Consider the following 15,841-nt stretch of genomic DNA (forward strand, 5'->3'; position numbering starts at 1 on the left):
CCAGCCTGGGGCTGTTAAGAAAGCCAAGTGAGCCCCCCGAACCCAGCACTACAGAAGCTGCCCAGGTATTTGGCCCTGGACTCAAGGTCACCCAGGGCTTCAGAAGCCTCAGGGGAAAGGCCCATGTGGATGGCACGTGGGTGGAGGGGACAGGGGACATGGGGCGGCAGCTGGAGAGAGAGGCCCCCAGGGAGGGGAGCCGGGGAGGCTCAGCTTCTGCGTGACACTTTGCAAAGTCTCTCCAGCCTGCGGGTGGGGAGTGACCGGAGGAGGGGCCGGGGAGGAGCGAGTTGGGCAGAGGTTGCGGTAATCAGGCAGAGGTTGCAGCAGTAGTCGAGTCGGGTGGGCGGGCGGGTGGGCCCGGGCGGCCTTGAATCACTTCCTCTCCAACACCTGCTTCCTGTTCCTCCTCCTCCGACAGCTCCTTGATCTTGGCCCGGGCAGGCCACCTGGGCCAGGCAGGGCCTCCAGGCTCCCTTCCACCTCGGCCCCGCCCTCCGCAGCACCCAGAGGCACGTTGGGGAAGTCCTTCTAGCCCTACACTCAGCCTGTCTCCCCACAGCAGTCCTCCTGGCACACCTGCAGTTTCTGCCGAGCCCTCCCTCCCAGCCCGTGTCACACTCGCTCAGGGCACGTCGACAGCTCTCGCTGTTTTGAGCTAAACGCCTGCTGTGCCCCCTCCCTAAACAGGTCTGATGGGCTAGTTATAATTGTTCCTAAAACACTTTGAAAAATCAGTATTTTATTAGAGTAGAAATGTTCATCTCAGCGCCACCAAAAGTCCCTTCCTCCCTCCCTTGGGAAACGCTGGCCCGGGAAGGCCTTCCCAGCCGGACAGTCCCTCCCAGAACTGCCCTGCCTCGGTCCCAGCCTCTCCGCCCCCGCAGAACCAACAGGGGGCCTTCCCACCGCCCGCTCTGACCTCCCCTCTGCGTTGCCCCCACCCCGTGCTCCACCAGCACACCCCAGTCCTCCTCAGGGTGGGTTCAGACAGCCCTCCGGGAAGCCCTCTCCGCCCCAACTGGCCTGGTGGCTTCCTCTCAAGGCCCCTGTGGCACCTAGCACACCCCCACCTAATGCCAGATCGCATCAGCCTGGGGGCCCTGGGATCCTCGATGGCGGGGACGGCCACGTTGATCTCCTGCCCCGACCTAGCACCCGGAGAGCAGCATGCGTTCCTCGGCCATCTGTGGTGTGCACAAGGGACGGACTAAGAGCGAGCTCAGCGTTCGGGTTCAGTCCAGGCGGCACTGTGACCCCCGCCTCTCCCACAGGTGTACCCTGGGACGAGGTCACTCACACTGACCCGATCAAAGTCTAAATGCACCGGCAGGGCCCGTGGTCCACAACTGACCGAGTAAGTGGCGCTTTCTGTTGTCACGAAGCCACATTCTACGGCTCAGCTTTCTTATGCTTGAGAGTGATGATCCAGGAAAAAGGGACCATCCCATCATCTTATCCATCCCCCGAATAACCAGACTCGGAGCAGGATAACTGTGTCAGCCTGGTCGGACAGAGACGCCCTGACCTGCCAGCCTCCACATTAACAAGCCACACACAGCCTTGCACAAAACAAACTTTATTGAGAGAACGGTGGCCGGCGGGAGGAAAGATGTGGAGTTAGGAATCCTGGATTCTGTTCCCAGCTCTGCCCCCAACACCATCCATCCTCCCAGAGCCTCGAGAAGTTTCTATAAATGGAGACTCTGCTTGAGTGAGGAGGGGGTGTCCCTTCCAGCTCTGACATCCTGCAGTTCTAGAATACCCATCGACTGGAGAAGACGTGGTCCCACCGACAGAGCAAGCCGCTGGGTTCTACCCAGCGAGACTCCAAAGGTCACCTCTGACAGCGGATCCGACTGCCAGGGCACTGTTGGGCAGGGCCTAGGGGGTCACACAAAGCCGAGACTGTGTCCGAAGGTGAGGACAAGGCCTGGGAGACACCTGGAGGGGGGCAGGAGTGAAGATGCAGGGTCTCGACTTCCGGGAGCCCACACGGGTCTTGGCAGAAGCAGCTTGGGAAGTGTGGTCTGCACCCGACAGACAGAGGCCTCCAGGGGCCCCCTCGGCAACATCCGAGGCTGGAGGGGAAAAAGCCACCCTGGACCAGCAGATGGCGGAGGTGGGAAGCAGGGGACCCTTCAAGAGGCCTGAGAGGCCGGGACAGGCGGATCCACTTAACCGCGTTTCACTGTACACACATCCTCAAAACACTTTTTTGCCTGTTTGAAAACAGCTCCACCAGCATCAGTAAAATAGGTCTAGCCTTCCACCGCCTTTCAAATGAAGCAGGTCCTGGGATGAGACAAACCCGTCCACAGAAGGAAGACCCAATGAGGCCGCTACTGCCTCCCGCGCCATCATCGCCCTCTTCGTCTGGAACATCCTCATCTGCCCAAAAGCCCGCTTTGAAGAGTTCACTTTCCTGTGTTGACAAATGGATCCTCGGCTACAAACAGGCCACATATTTCCAAATATATTACCCAGCTATTTCTATTTTTAAGTCACAACTAAAGCCAAACCAAACCACAGCAAAGAAAATCCTAAGGATTGGTTTACTGGAAGTATCTAGAAAAGTTTGCAATGTCGCCCAAAGTACAAACAGGGCTGGCTCTGGGTGAGAGCTTTAGTTATTTTTTTTTAAGAAAAGAAAGAAATCCTGAGCATTTCTTCACACCAGTTTTAAAGGGACCCCTTCACCAAAGGTGTATTTCTCCTTCCACTTCTGACTTGGCCAGGTTCTCTGGAAACAAGCTACCCACTCTTTTCCGGATGGAGCGGGAGAAAGGTCTGTTTTTACGCAGAGACCCTCCCCTCTCCACGCTCCCTTCTCCCACTGCCTCCCCACCCCCACCCCTCGCCTAGATGAAGGCAATGGGCACTCAGCTTGCAGACGGACAGAAAAGACCAGGCTCTGAAAGAGAGAATTCAGCTCTAAGCACAGCACTGCCAGGCGGAGGGCTCGGGGCTCCCCTGACACGCAGCTGTGAAACCTCCCACGGCAAAGGCACCAAACACCCCCGTGTCCCCACCCCTGACCCCCTGAAACGCGCTCCCCTAGAGCCCACCAAGCCGAAGATCAGAACAAACTGCCCTACCCAGGGCCCAGGGCAGACTCAAGGGCGGGCGCTCGGTGGGAATTAATCGCAAGGAAACGCTCGGGGCCCATGTCACCCCCCAGTGGGCCGGATCTTGGACTTTGAGCCTCCAGGGAACAAAGGAACACCCCCTGACCCATCCCCTGGGCTGGACTTGGACCCTCCACTCAGCCACCAGCCGGCACCTCTCCTTTTGCAATGCTTTTAATGCTTTTCAGATGGTGAGAAGTCGTGATGGTCAGAGCCGTGCTGGTGGCCGAGAGCACCCGCGTGCCTGCCCCACACCCCTTCTTGCAGGAGAGACTTGAAAGGGCCCGTGCTCCCCCCTTTGAAGCCCCATCTCAAGCAGTGGAAAGTCCTCTCCAGGTTGGTCCTGCCGCCTCCTCCCCCCAGAGTCTCCAGCAAGCCGGGAGGAGGGGTGCTCCGGCCCCTCCTAGGAGCTGACGACGTGGCCCGACCAGGTCTCGTGCTTGGTGCCCGGCGCCAGGTGGGTGATGACCACCTCCACGGCCTGCAGCTTCTCGTTCTTGGGCGGGATGGAGCACATCTTATAGGTGACCTCGTCGCCTTCCACCGGCACGTACTCGCCTTCCACGCTGCGGGGTGGGGAGAGAGCACTGAGGGCCCAGCACTCAGAAAAGCCACACACAACGCCACGACCAGGACCCCAGGCCCCTGCTGGTGCAGAGAAGCGGCCCCCACCCCATCCTGCCACCAGGGGGGCCACCAGGCGTCAGTGGCGCCACGCCACCCCAGCCTCCGGTTGTGGCTGAGGAGCCCCTGACCCCATCGGCTCCTTCCCTGGGGCCTCTGGTACTGAGACAAGAGCACAGCCCCCTGGGGGAGCTCAGGCTGTAGGTTAGACGTGAATGCCATGGGCCTGTGGATGGAAGAGCAGGCAGGGCCGGTCTGAGCCAGAGAGAGAGAAGGAGAACCGCAGCTAGAGACGGCCCACAGGGTGTCCTGGGCCAGGAGCCCCGAACCCAGGCTGAACCTCGGCTCTTCCACCCCCAGAACCCAGTGAGCTTTCGAGAAAGTCCTTTTTGTGCTTAAACCTACTTCCAGGAAGGGTCCTCTCCCTTGTGACCACTCAGGAAGATCCTCTTACTTTCCGTAGGACACAAGTCACAGCTCACCCGCGCTGGCCAGGTGCCCATCTCGATGCCCCCTGATGAGGCCCCAGGAGCAAAATCCCCTTCAGACTCTGAAGGCCAGGGCCAGCCAGCTCCCCGGGATCTGGTCTGTCTGGATTAAAGGATCGCACAGCAAATGGGGCTTCCCTCTTTGATTTGGCCACCAGGAAGCTCAGGGATAAATGTGCAGCCCACTTCTAGCTGTGGAACCAGACATCACAGTCTCTCCATCTTCCTTGTTCGCCCACCACCACCTTGTTTTCCTTACGAACTTATTTTCCATGTTGCACTGTGAATATCCTTGTAAACCACTAGAGGCTTTCTGGAAAGATGCAATATGGAAATACACTTAACCATCCCTGTATGCGTTCCTACAGACAGAAAACGCATTGTTAGGAACTTTCTCGTGTCCATGCAGATTAGGGACGTATGGACAGATTTGGGACAGATTATTTGAGATCTGATGCGTAAGAATGTTGGGGAGGGTGAGGAAGGGATAACTCGCGTCACAGCAGAGATGAGCAACAGGACCCTATTTTCTATATATTGCCAGGTCTGCTGTGCGGGGCAGGACTTTGCCGGCCACGGACGGAAATGAAAGACTGGAGGTGCTGAGGCCAAAGAATGGGGTAGGGGCGGGGGTGCCAGATGAGGTCCCCACCCATCTGACGGCGCCTAACAGATCAGGAGGGAAGCACAGGCTGCTGGATGCCTTCCAGGCCTGAGGCCTAGGATGGGGGGCCCGCCCTGGGCCCCCACGGGCTTCCAGACACTCAGGAAGGAAGGACGTCAGTGAGCAAGGAGAGGAGAAAGGGTCCCAATTGGAACTTCCTTCCTGGAGCAGAGGGGCGCGGCAGCCCCCAGCCTCACCCACTGCTTCCCTCGGGGGAGGGCAGGAAATGGCCCCCAACCCAACACAGCTCCCCGACTCACAGGGACGCCCCTCCCACCCTCCAGATACACCCAGGCACTCAGGACCCCCAAACACACACATACAGGCAGACGGTCACCTGCAGCCTCCGACACACCACCACCATGTACACAGTGTCACAACCCCATCCCCAGTCACACACGCCTGCCCTTAACACCCTCATATCCAGAACCCACTATAGTCACACACTCTCCAGCCTCCAAGAGGCCGAGGCAGCGCCCGCCCCAGCCCCGACCCGCCCAGCCCGGCCACCAACTCACTCTGAGATGTGCAGGAAGATGTCCGGGCCGCCGTCGGCCGGGGTGATGAAGCCGTGGCCCTTGGATCGACAGAAGCATTTACAGACTCCTTTGTAGACAGGGCCCTGCGAAGCCCGCACCGTCCTGATGGAGAGGGGGAAAGTGTGAGGGGCCCCCACCAGCCCTCCAGGACAGCCACCCACTCTCCTGGGGCACGCCCAGCTCATCGCGGTCCCCAGCCACAGCTGTGGCCCAGAGTGTCCTGGCCAGGGCCACCACGTACAGCCATGCAGGTTGTGCACTGCACAACTCTCGGAGCCATTCACACAGAGTGACTCTCTCTGGATGACCCTGGCAAATTTTCTCAGGCCTCAGTTTCCCCATCTAGAAAGAAGGGGTGAGACTAAAAGCTCTCAGCATCCCTCTGAAGACTAATTATTACTAAGAGCAGCCTCCACTCATTGGGCCTGAGGTCTGTACCTGCCAGGCACTGTGTGAGTCCTTCGCAGACAGGGACACTGAGGCACAGAGACGGCCAGAGACAGTGACTCCCTGGCCTCAGACAGGAGACCCATCTCCGGAAGCTTCCCTAGCCAGCCCAAGACCCAAGACTCACGCGGAGAAGGTCCTCGTCCGGCGAGTGGGCAGCGGACTGGGGACCACATGGCCCCGAAGAGGGGACGGGGAGCGATCTCGGGCCTGTTGGGTGTCCAGCAGCCCGACCGAAGCCTGGTGGGTGGGGGGCTGTGCTGGTGGAGGCGGCTCGGATGACATGGCTGACCTGGAGAGACACACAGCTCTCAGGGGCCTGCGTCCTGCACGGAGCCCCGGCTGCACCCCACCCCATCTGAGAGTCCTGCCTCCCGGCAGCCATGGAACGCAGGTTCCGGGCCCCGCAGCACAGAGGTCGCCTTCTCCAGACACAGCCCAGCTTGCCCCCGCCGGGTCAGGCGCCTGCCCTGGGCTCCCGCAGCAGCCGAGGGCCCCCTGCACAGAGATGCCAGCTCGCCCCATGACAAGGACACCCAGGTTCCCCTCCATGTCCCTAGCACCCAGCACAGACCCTGGCACCCTCGGGCCCCTGGCAAATACTTGTGAAGGGGGGGAGGACCAAGGAGCCGGGCAGGCCAGGATGCTTGATGCCAGCTGCCCACATCAGGACTCCAGCGCTCAGCAAACATTTCTGGAGCCCTGCTCAGTGCCAGACACGATGGAGAAGGGGGAGGCAGAAAAGGAAATGACACCCAGGTTGCCTCCAGGAAACCCCAGGACACAAGCCAAGGAGAGGCTCAGACCCCAGTCTGAGGCTGTCACAGGTCTGATGCAGGAGAGGGACCCAGAGTGGCAGGAGCATTCCACAGGCAGCATCTCCACCGGCCCGTACTCAGATCCAGGCGCTTCCAGTGAATTCCCCCCAGCTCAGGGACTGGCTTGCTGCCAGGACGTCAAACTCCCCCAGGGACCCCGGACACGCATCAGCCGGCGCGCCGAGGGCTGGAGGGGAGCGGACTCCACGGTGGCTGCATTGCTCCAGCAGTTTCACCAAGAGCAGGATGTGGCCGCGGTACCAACGAACCCAACGCTGTGACCAGGGGGCGCCCACCGGTCCCCTCTCGGGGATCACTGCCCCATCCCCAAAGCGGGGCCACTGGGTGCACGTCATCCGGCACCCACTGAGGGCTGTGGGTGGGGACCCAGGTGAGGCAGGGCCTAAACGCAGACTTGACCCACGTCTACACAGCAAGGTGGCCCAGAGCGGCCCCGATGGGCTTTACGTGGCTCACGCGAGGCTGTCAACTTAAAACGTGAGCCAGCTTTTCAGCATCCCAGGAGCTTGCCTCCGAATCCGGGTCCCAGCTCGTCTTAGAAACGCTGGGAGCTCTGCGGGCCCTGAAGCCCGCTCTCCAGCCTGCCGCCCCCCATTCACAGGAACCATGCGGGCCCCAGGGCCCCGCGTTCTCAGCCTGCAGCCCCGCAGTGCTCCCTCTGTCCCCAGCCCAAAGCAGCCCGGCCCCAGCCGAGCCCTCCCCTCCCCAGGCCCCCACACTCCCCTGTGGGGCCTCGGCTCCAGCAGACTGGGAGGGGAGGGGGCGGCCCGGCCTCCTGGAGGAAGTGGCATAGCTACCTCCCGACCTTTGTCTCGCTGCAGCCGCGGCCAGGAGGACCACGAGTCTGGGGAGCCCCCACCTCATAAAGGCCCCGGCCGCTAGGCTGGGGGTCAGGGCTCCATCCAGCATGACCCACCAGCACAGGTCATAGAGTCCCGGAATGTTCCAACGCCTGGGGTTCTGGAACGGGGCCGGCCCAGAGAAGGGAGGGCCCCGCCCAGGCCTCCCAGGACAGCAGGTGGGGCCGCAGTGGCCTGGTGACACCAGAGTGAGGCAGGGGTCTGCCCTCCCCACTTTTACCCACAGTCTCCCTGCTTGTCTGGAGTCAGGTGCATCGCCTTCAAATCCCACCACCTGCCAGCTGTGTGATCTTGAGCAAGTTACTGAACCTCTCTGGACCTCAGTTTTCCCCTCTGGAAAATGGAGATTTTAACAGTCCTGACTTGACACCATTATCATGAAGTTGAAATGAAATAACACATGCTAAGCGCTCAGCACATCAGCGGCCCAGAACAAGTGAGCAATAAATGTCAGCACTGATTGTTGTTATAATTGTCATCGTAAAGTCATTCAACAAACATGTGCACAGTGCCAGGCCTTAGGGACACAGGCCTGAATTTGGAGCCAGAGAATAAACAGGTAAATAAGTATATAAACAAGATCACTCCAGACTGCCAAAAGGGCTAGGAAGAAATATACACAGAGGGAGATAAAGAGTAACAGGGGAGAGGTGCTTCTCTAGCGAGGCTGCAAGCTGGGCCATGAACGATAAGAAAGAGTCAACTATTTGAAAGAGGGAGGCTTTTCCAGGTAGGGGAAGGGCCTGTGCAAAGGCCCTGAGTTTGGCAAGGGCCTTGGTGTGACTGAAGGCCAGCAAGGAGACTCTGGTGGGCACAGCAGATGGAGGGGTGAGGGGCAAGGTGGAGAGGGGGGCAGGGCCAGCCCAGGAACTCTGGGGCATCATCATCCTCACCACCATGTCCGTCTGCCTTCCTTCATGTCCATTCGTCTGTCTGTCCCCCGCCCTTACCATGCCCACCTCCCCCTGGTTAACGGAGCTGCCCAAGTTGGGGCCCTTTCTCTCTCCGCCTCAGCCCCCTCGACTCCCCAAACACACGCGGTCCCTCAGAGATGCCAGCAGAGGCCCACAGCCTCGGTGGGTGAGGAACTGAGGGCCACATGGCCCCCTCTCCATCCCGAGGGCCAGCACTGGGGCTGGCATTGGGCAGGCTGTGGGGACAGTCCGGGAAGGACCAGACCCCTCCTCACCCAGCACTGGAAGCCAAAGCCCAGGGCTGCATTCACTGTGCACCTGCCGTCCACGGCTGCATGCAGGCTCACCTGGCAGCGGGAGAAACTGAGGCACGGAGAGCACCAGGGACTGGGGCGGGGAGGGCTGGCCTGGGAGCCCCAAGAGCTGTAGCCACCACCCCCCCCACATCTCCTGCCCATCTGGGCCAGACAACAGCTGGGGCAGCCGGCGGGGAGGTGGAGGAGGGTGACGGTCACAGCATGGGGAGGCTGGGTCCAAGTCCAGCGTAGGGACAACGGCTGGGGGCAGGGCAGCCAGCCCCTCGGGAGCCTGCTCTCAGCCCCCTGCGGCCCCCTCCACACGCGCGCACACACACACACACACACACACACACAAAGATGGCGGGCACGGGGCAGCCCCGGCCCCTCCCTTGGCACATCCTGGAGGGCCTCCCCAACCGCAGCGGCTCTCCCAGCACCGCCAGGGTGGCCTGGTCCCTGGAGGAGGCAGACCCGCCCTCCCCCCACCCCCTCCAGCTGGGGACAGTCCGCATGCAGGTGCCTGAAGCTCTGCGAGGAGGCTCCAGGCCAGCCAGACCTGGGAGGGGCCTCCGCCCGCAGCAAACTCAGACGGAGCGGCATGCCCAAGCACACGGGGCTGCTGTGCCGTGTGCGCCTGTCTCTGTGTGTCTGTACACACGTGTACAGGTGTGCGGCTGTGTGTGCACATGACTGTATGGGTGCGTTTGGCTCTGCACGTGTGTGGTGTGTTTGCACATGTATGTGTGAGCGCACATGGCCTTCCGGAGCCACCTGTGCATCTGCACCCACGCGCGCACGTGTACACATGCACGGGCTTGTCACTGCCTGATGTGCGCACCCGGGGACCCAGTGGGACGCGCCAGGCGTAGGCACGGGCACTGGAGGACCCTGGCGAACACTGCCTCCGATTTGACCGGCAGTTCCCGGGCCACCCACTCTGTGCAGGACACGGAACCCAGGACGGCGAAACTCCTGCCCTCCGGGAGCCTGCGTCCAGGGAGGGGAGACCCCCAGGACAAGGATGACAAGAGCAGGCGCCTGGGGACCACCGTCTGTGCGGGTTCCACACACCTCAGCTCATTTCATCTCCTTTGCACTGACGGGAAAACCCGGACAAAGTGTCAAGTGACTCGCCCGGTCCCGCAGCTAATAAATAAACTGGGGGAGCACACGGGATGTCAGGCAGTGGGAACGCCATGGAGGAGAAGGGGGGGGCTGCATTTTCAGAGCAGGTGGTCCTTCCGAGGTGAGCAGTGGGCCATGCTCCACCCCTCACCAGCCCCCCCCCCCACCCTCCCCACCCCCGTCAGCCCCCCAGGTCCTGCAGAGTGCCCAGCTGGGGGAGGCGGACCCAGGGCCTGGAGGTGGGGAGCAGGAAGCCACTCCACCCCGACTGCCTCAGAGGGGAGTGTCCGTGGGGCCCTTATCCTGAGAAAGGGCGGAGAAGGGGGCCTCAGCCCAAAATAGCCTGGGAATTTTCCACAGCCCTGCAGGTCCTCCTGGAAGGTTCTGAGAGTTCAGCCGGGCAGCAGGCTGGGGCCTAACTGATCTCTCCTCTGCCCACCCACAAATCTGGGGACGAGAGAGCCAACCCTGCAGAGCCCCAGTTAACCCTCCTCTCTGCCTCAAAGCCCACCAACCACATCAAGGCAGAGTCTGTCTTGAGCCAAGTTGCCAGGTGCTTCCTCCAGGGAGGGGAACCTTGGCGGTACTATCAGTCAGTTACACTTTAGTAAGAGGGAGTTTGCAGTTCATCTCAAAGGCTCCATACTTGGTAGCTTTCAGACCCTTCCTTGAGGGCAGGAAGATGGGGGGACGGGGGAAGCTAGGCTCAAGTTGGGAGCTTCATTCTCTGCATGCTTCTCAGCAGAGCCAGACCTCTCCAAGCCGACTCTGAAAAACAGGGATGTCCTGAACCTTCCACGGGTTTCTGGTTGGGGGAGGCCAGGGCTGGGCATCGTGTTCGAACACCTCCCAGCCCGAGGGCCAGGCCATTGCTGGCAGGTGGGAATGACTACTAGCCCAGAGGAAGAAAAGGAACAGGGCACTGGAGAACCAACCATGGCAGGGCACAGTGAGGGCGTGCTTTTATTTGCCAACGTCCCCTGCCCACCCCACTGCCCACCGCCTTCGGCGTCAGGGCGTCAGGCTCGGAGCTGGGCGTTTACATGCATTAAGTAGACTAATCCTCAGTCAGCCCAGCCGGGGAGACACTTATCATGCCCATCTTACAGAGGAGGAGACTAAGGCACAGACAGGTTGAAGCCAGCTCTCATCACACTGAGTGTGCCCAGGGTCCCCGGGGCGGTGATGAAACGCAGATGCTGATTCTGAAGGGCGGGCATTTCTAAGGGCTTGGCGGCAGATGCTGCTGGTCCACAGCACAGAGCGGCAGCGGACGAGCTGCCCCGCCCTCAGCCGGTGTAAGAGGGTGGAAGGGAAGTGGGGCAGAGGCGAGGCTCCAGGCGAGCCACAGTCACCCTAGTGCACGCGGCCGCCTCGCCTGTCAACTGAGGCAGAGACACTGCGCCCCCTCCCGGCACCAGCCCGGCAGAGCCCAGCCCCCAGCGGAGCCCTGGCCACGGGGCAGGTCAGCCGAGGCCAGCCCGGGGGTCCCAGGGGGCCAGAGAGGCCCCAGGGAGCCAGGGCCGGACGGGGCTTCAAGGCGGACGGGGCTTCAAGGCGGGCCTCTGCCACATCCCCCTCCATTGTTCCTAGAGCCGGCTCCGGCGGGGGAGGGAGGGGAACAGGGAGGGGTAGGGGTAGGGGCCGGACCGGCGGGGAGCAGTGGGGAGGAGAGGGGAGGGGAGTCAGGGGAGAGGAGTCGAGGGGGAGGAGCAGGGAGAAGGGGAAGGGGGCGAGGAGCAGGGGAAGGGGGAGGAGAGTCAGGCGGAGGGAGCAGGGAGTAAGTGGGCGGGGGCGGGGGGTGGGGGAGGGGAGTCAAGGAGGAGGGGCGGGGAGTCAGGGGAGGCGGGGCAGCCAGCTCAAACGCGCGCTCCGCCGGCCCTCGACCCCGCGCCGGCCGAGCCAGCTGCAGGGAGACAGACAGACAGACAGGTGGGGAGGGTGCAGCCGGCGGCGGCGGCGGCGGGGGCGGCGGCGGCGGGGGCGGCGGCGGGGGCGGGCGGGCAGAGACCCGGCGCGGAGCCCCCTCCCAGGCCCCCGGCCCCGGCGCGCAGGGCAGAGGCCGGAAACCGAGGCGAGAGAGGGTCCCCCAGCGCCCCCACCCAGCCCTCAGCCTGGACAGCCTGCGCCCAGCGCCATGCTCGTAACCAGAGGCGACCCTGCACCCCATGGGCCGCCTCAAGCGCTCCTGCATTTCCTCCTCCCCACCACACACACCCCCTGCCTCCGTCTCCCGGGGCTTTGGCTGCAGACCTGAGGTTCAGGCCTGACTCCACTCTTCACTCCCTCTGTGACCCCTGGCAAGCGCCCTCACTGCTCCAGGCCTCAGTTTCTTCATCTGGCAAATGGGACAGTAGGTAATGGTGCAGCCTCCCAGGCCCGAGGACGCTGTGTAGACCGCGCCAGCTACAGTGGGCGCAGTCAACAACAGTTGAGCCATAAACGGTGGAACCGTCACGCATGGGGCCATCTAGAATAATCCCTCCCATTCCTGTCCTGCTGATGGGACACAAACCAAAGGCCCTGACTTTGCCACTCGCCAGGACAAAGAAAAACCATTCCCCTCCCAAGGGAACCCCCCCCAACCCCGCCCCAGCACCCGGGGCCCATCACTCGGCCTAGCTCAGCTCATTCCAATCCTCATCCCAGACACCCATCCCTGACCTACTCGTGCAGGGCTCTGCGACGCTACAGGACCCCGTTCTCGCTCTGGAGGGGCGCAGGGACAGCTGGGACTGTGGGGGACAGGGGGACAGACAGGCCAGCACTGAGAACCCGCGGCCAGCAAGTCCGCCGGGGGAGGCCCCTGGCCGGAGGAGGAAGCGGCTGCGTTGAGTCTGAAAGGACCACTTCAAGGCTGGGGAAGTCATTCCCGGCAGAGGGACCTGCAGGGGCAAAGGCCCGGGGGACGGAGGGCAGGGGGCAGAGAGGCTGGAGCAGGTCGCGGGGGACGGGGTGGGGAGGTGGGGGGGGGGGGCAAACAGACAGCTTTGTTGAAAAGTTTGGGACTTAGACAATGCGGGCAGCAGAGGACGATTCTAAGCCGGGGGTTGATTTGAATTGATTGTTTTTACAAATTCCCTCTGGCTCCGGAGTGGCGAACGGATGGGAGGGGCAAGACCGGGAGCGCAGAGACCAAGAAATACCAAAACAGCCAGTAAAAAATAGACCCGTAGCTCACGTTTCTCCCGGCACTGGGTTAACCGCCTCCTTTTATCCTTACCCGCCCTGTTACAATAGGAAAAGTTCCATCCCAGCCTACAGATGGGGACACTGAGGCTCCAAGAGGCCTCCTATTTTGCAGCTAGACACCCCGACCTATGAGAACCGAGGTCCAGCCTGGAGCGGGATGATCTCCCCCCGAGACAAACATCCACTCCAAGCCCAGTAAAGCTGTGGGGGTCAAGGGCTTCCTTTTAAAAAATCAAAAAAGAACGTTGCACTTCCGGCCTGCAAACTTGGGCTGCCAGCGGGGCCGGCGGGGAGGGAGCCCGTGGGCGCGGGCGAAGTTTTTCGGCTCCGCCTAGGGGCCCCCCATCCGGGCGCAGACACTCGGCGGGCGCCCCGCGGCTCCTCCTCCCCCAGATGCGGCCAATCGCGCGGCGCCGGGACGGCCCCCACCTCCCCGCCGGGCCTGGCCGCGCTCCCAGCACCCGGCCCACAGCTGGCGCGGCCCGGCCTGGCGAGGGGGCTGGCCCCACCTCCCCGAGCGGCGCCCCCAGCGCCTGGCCCGCCGCACCACGGTCACCCCACTCACGCTCCAGCCCCCAGGGAAGGCGTGGGGAGGGGGCCGAGGGGGACGAGAAGGAGGGGAGGCTGCGCCTGCATGCAGAAAACAGGTGGCCGGGCGGGAAGTGCCCGACGTCCGCCCCAAATCCCTCCCGCCGCGGCCACACCCACCCCTCCCCGGGGGATGAGTAACCCGCTCTCTCCAAACAGGCCACCGCGGCCCGCGCATCTCCTAGGGGCCTAGAGACCCAGCCCGCGAGCCGGAGGACCCTGCACGAGGGGATCGAAGGGGGACAGCGGCGGCAGAGGAGGCCGAGGTCCCATCGCGGCGGCGCCCGGGGCCTCGGGGCGGGCGCGCCCCACCCCAGCCCTCCCGGGGCCCCGGGGAAGCTCCCTACCTGGCGATCCGCTCCGCTCCGCCAGCTGCTCCGCTCCGACTGCCGGGGCCGAGGAACTGGGGAGGGGGCGTGGTCCTCGGGCGGGTCCGCTGAGGCCACGCCCCTTACCCGCCCCCAGGGGCTCCCAGCCAATGGGGCCGCGGCCGGAGCCCGGGGCGGCGGGGGCGGGGCGGGCGGAGGCGGTCCTGGTGGCGCTTTGTGTCCGCGCGGCTGGCGGGAGCGCGCGGCGCGCGCCCGGGGATGCCCGCCTGCGCTGCAGCCGGGCTCGCAAAACTCCCCGGAAAAGTGGGGGGACTCGGGGACCTCCGCCCCAGAATCCGGATGGGCCCGCGGCCCCTCCGTTTGAACGGAAAGAAAGAGAGAAAGGAATGAAGAGAGGCCCAAGGGAAACAAACAAGCACAGAACCGAGGGGAGGAAAAGAGGGGAGGGGGAGGAAAACGGAAAAGCAAATGCAAAGAAGGGGAAAACAAAAAGACCGGGGCACGCTGTGGGTTTCGTCCTCTTTTTGTTTGTTGCTTTGTTTTGGCCTTGATTTCCACGCCCTCCTTGAGTCCTCCGTTTGTGCCGGTGGGTGCCAGTGCTCTCACTTCACAGGAGAGCGGAGGAGACCGCCTCCCTCCCCATCACAGCGAGGCCAGCCCTGGACCCGGGCTCAGGATGGTGTTTGAGGGGCGGGGAAGGGGGAGGTATCCTGTGACTGTGCGGGGACCCCTGGACCCCTGCTGGAGCCCACCAGCTCTGTCTTCTCGTCTTCTCTCTCTCTCTCTCTCCCTCTCTCTCTCCCTTGTTCCCTCCTCCACTCACACACAAAGACACCATTGAGGACACAGCAAGGAGAGAGCCATCTACAAGCCTGGAAGAGAGTCCTCCACCAGGAACCGAAGTGGCCGGCACCTTTGGTCTTGGACTTCTCAGCTTCCAAAACGAGGAGAAATAAATTTCTGTCGTGTAAGCCACCCAGTCAATGGTAATTTGTGGCGGCAGCCGGAACAGGCTAAGGGCGTCCCTTTTTCTTCCTTCTCTCCCCGAAGCCCGCCTCAGCTTCTCCACTAATTGACGCCTCTCAGAATTTCACACCGAATTTCACACTCAAATTCGGTGCAGTTCGGGTCTACATCTTTCATTGGGTGTCGTCCGTGCCAGGCTCTGTGTTGGGCACTGAGCATCCACAAGTAATAAGTGCCACCCAGTCCCCACCCCAGAGGAGCTGCAGCCTGGTGGGTGAGGCAGAGACGGGTGGGTAACCGACCACCAGGATGGCAGGCGGTGGGCTTGGCTCGGTGAGTGCCCACCCTCGGGCCTGGCAGATAAGACGGGTCCCAGGGAGGAGCTCTCTGTCCAAAATTGCGGTGGCTTAAGCCTCCTGCAGCTGGTGACATCAGCCCACCAGCTTGGCCCCATCGGATGGCACTGGCCTGGTGGCCAGACTTGGGCCAACAGCGGATGAGAGGATATGGCCAGAATTTTGTGCCCAATAAGGACCAATCATCCATGTAGCCAGCTGACAAGTATTTATTGCACATAAGCTCTGTTCCACACCGTGGACTGAACAAAACTCACAGCGGCCTGCCCTCCTGGAGTGTTACACTCCAATAGGGAGGCAGATGTTAAGCCCATAATCACACAAATCCTGCCGGGACCCACAGCAGGGACAGGCTGGAGCCAGGAGAGGCTTCTGGAGAAAGTGCTGACTGACCTGAGATCTGGAAGATCCAGAATTCAACAAAGGAAAGGACATTCCTGAGACAGGTTGGAACATGTGCAAAGGCCCTGAGGGAGCACGGCA

At 62.2% G+C, this 15,841-nt stretch overlaps 1 protein-coding gene across 2 annotated transcripts; it reads right to left on the reverse strand.

The window, feature by feature from the left end:
* Positions 1-1,563: 1,563 nt before the first annotated feature.
* CARHSP1 (calcium regulated heat stable protein 1) lies at positions 1,564-14,144 on the reverse strand. 2 transcript variants are annotated; one of them, XM_046667850.1, is made up of 4 exons: positions 14,055-14,144; positions 6,018-6,182; positions 5,423-5,545; positions 1,564-3,694 (listed from the first exon to the last, which is right to left on the reverse strand). In XM_046667850.1, the coding sequence occupies exons 2-4, from the start codon at positions 6,173-6,175 to the stop codon at positions 3,532-3,534; spliced, it is 444 nt and encodes a 147-aa protein (XP_046523806.1). In that variant the 5' UTR covers positions 6,176-6,182; positions 14,055-14,144; the 3' UTR covers positions 1,564-3,531. The 2 variants fall into 2 exon arrangements, with proteins under 2 accessions (XP_046523806.1, XP_046523805.1); XM_046667849.1 differs by lacking the exon at positions 14,055-14,144 and adding an exon at positions 13,685-14,016.
* Positions 14,145-15,841: the final 1,697 nt, after the last annotated feature.

The sequence above is a fragment of the Equus quagga genome, chromosome 7 (genome assembly GCF_021613505.1).
Source record: "Equus quagga isolate Etosha38 chromosome 7, UCLA_HA_Equagga_1.0, whole genome shotgun sequence".
NCBI classification, from domain to species: Eukaryota; Metazoa; Chordata; class Mammalia; order Perissodactyla; family Equidae; genus Equus; species Equus quagga.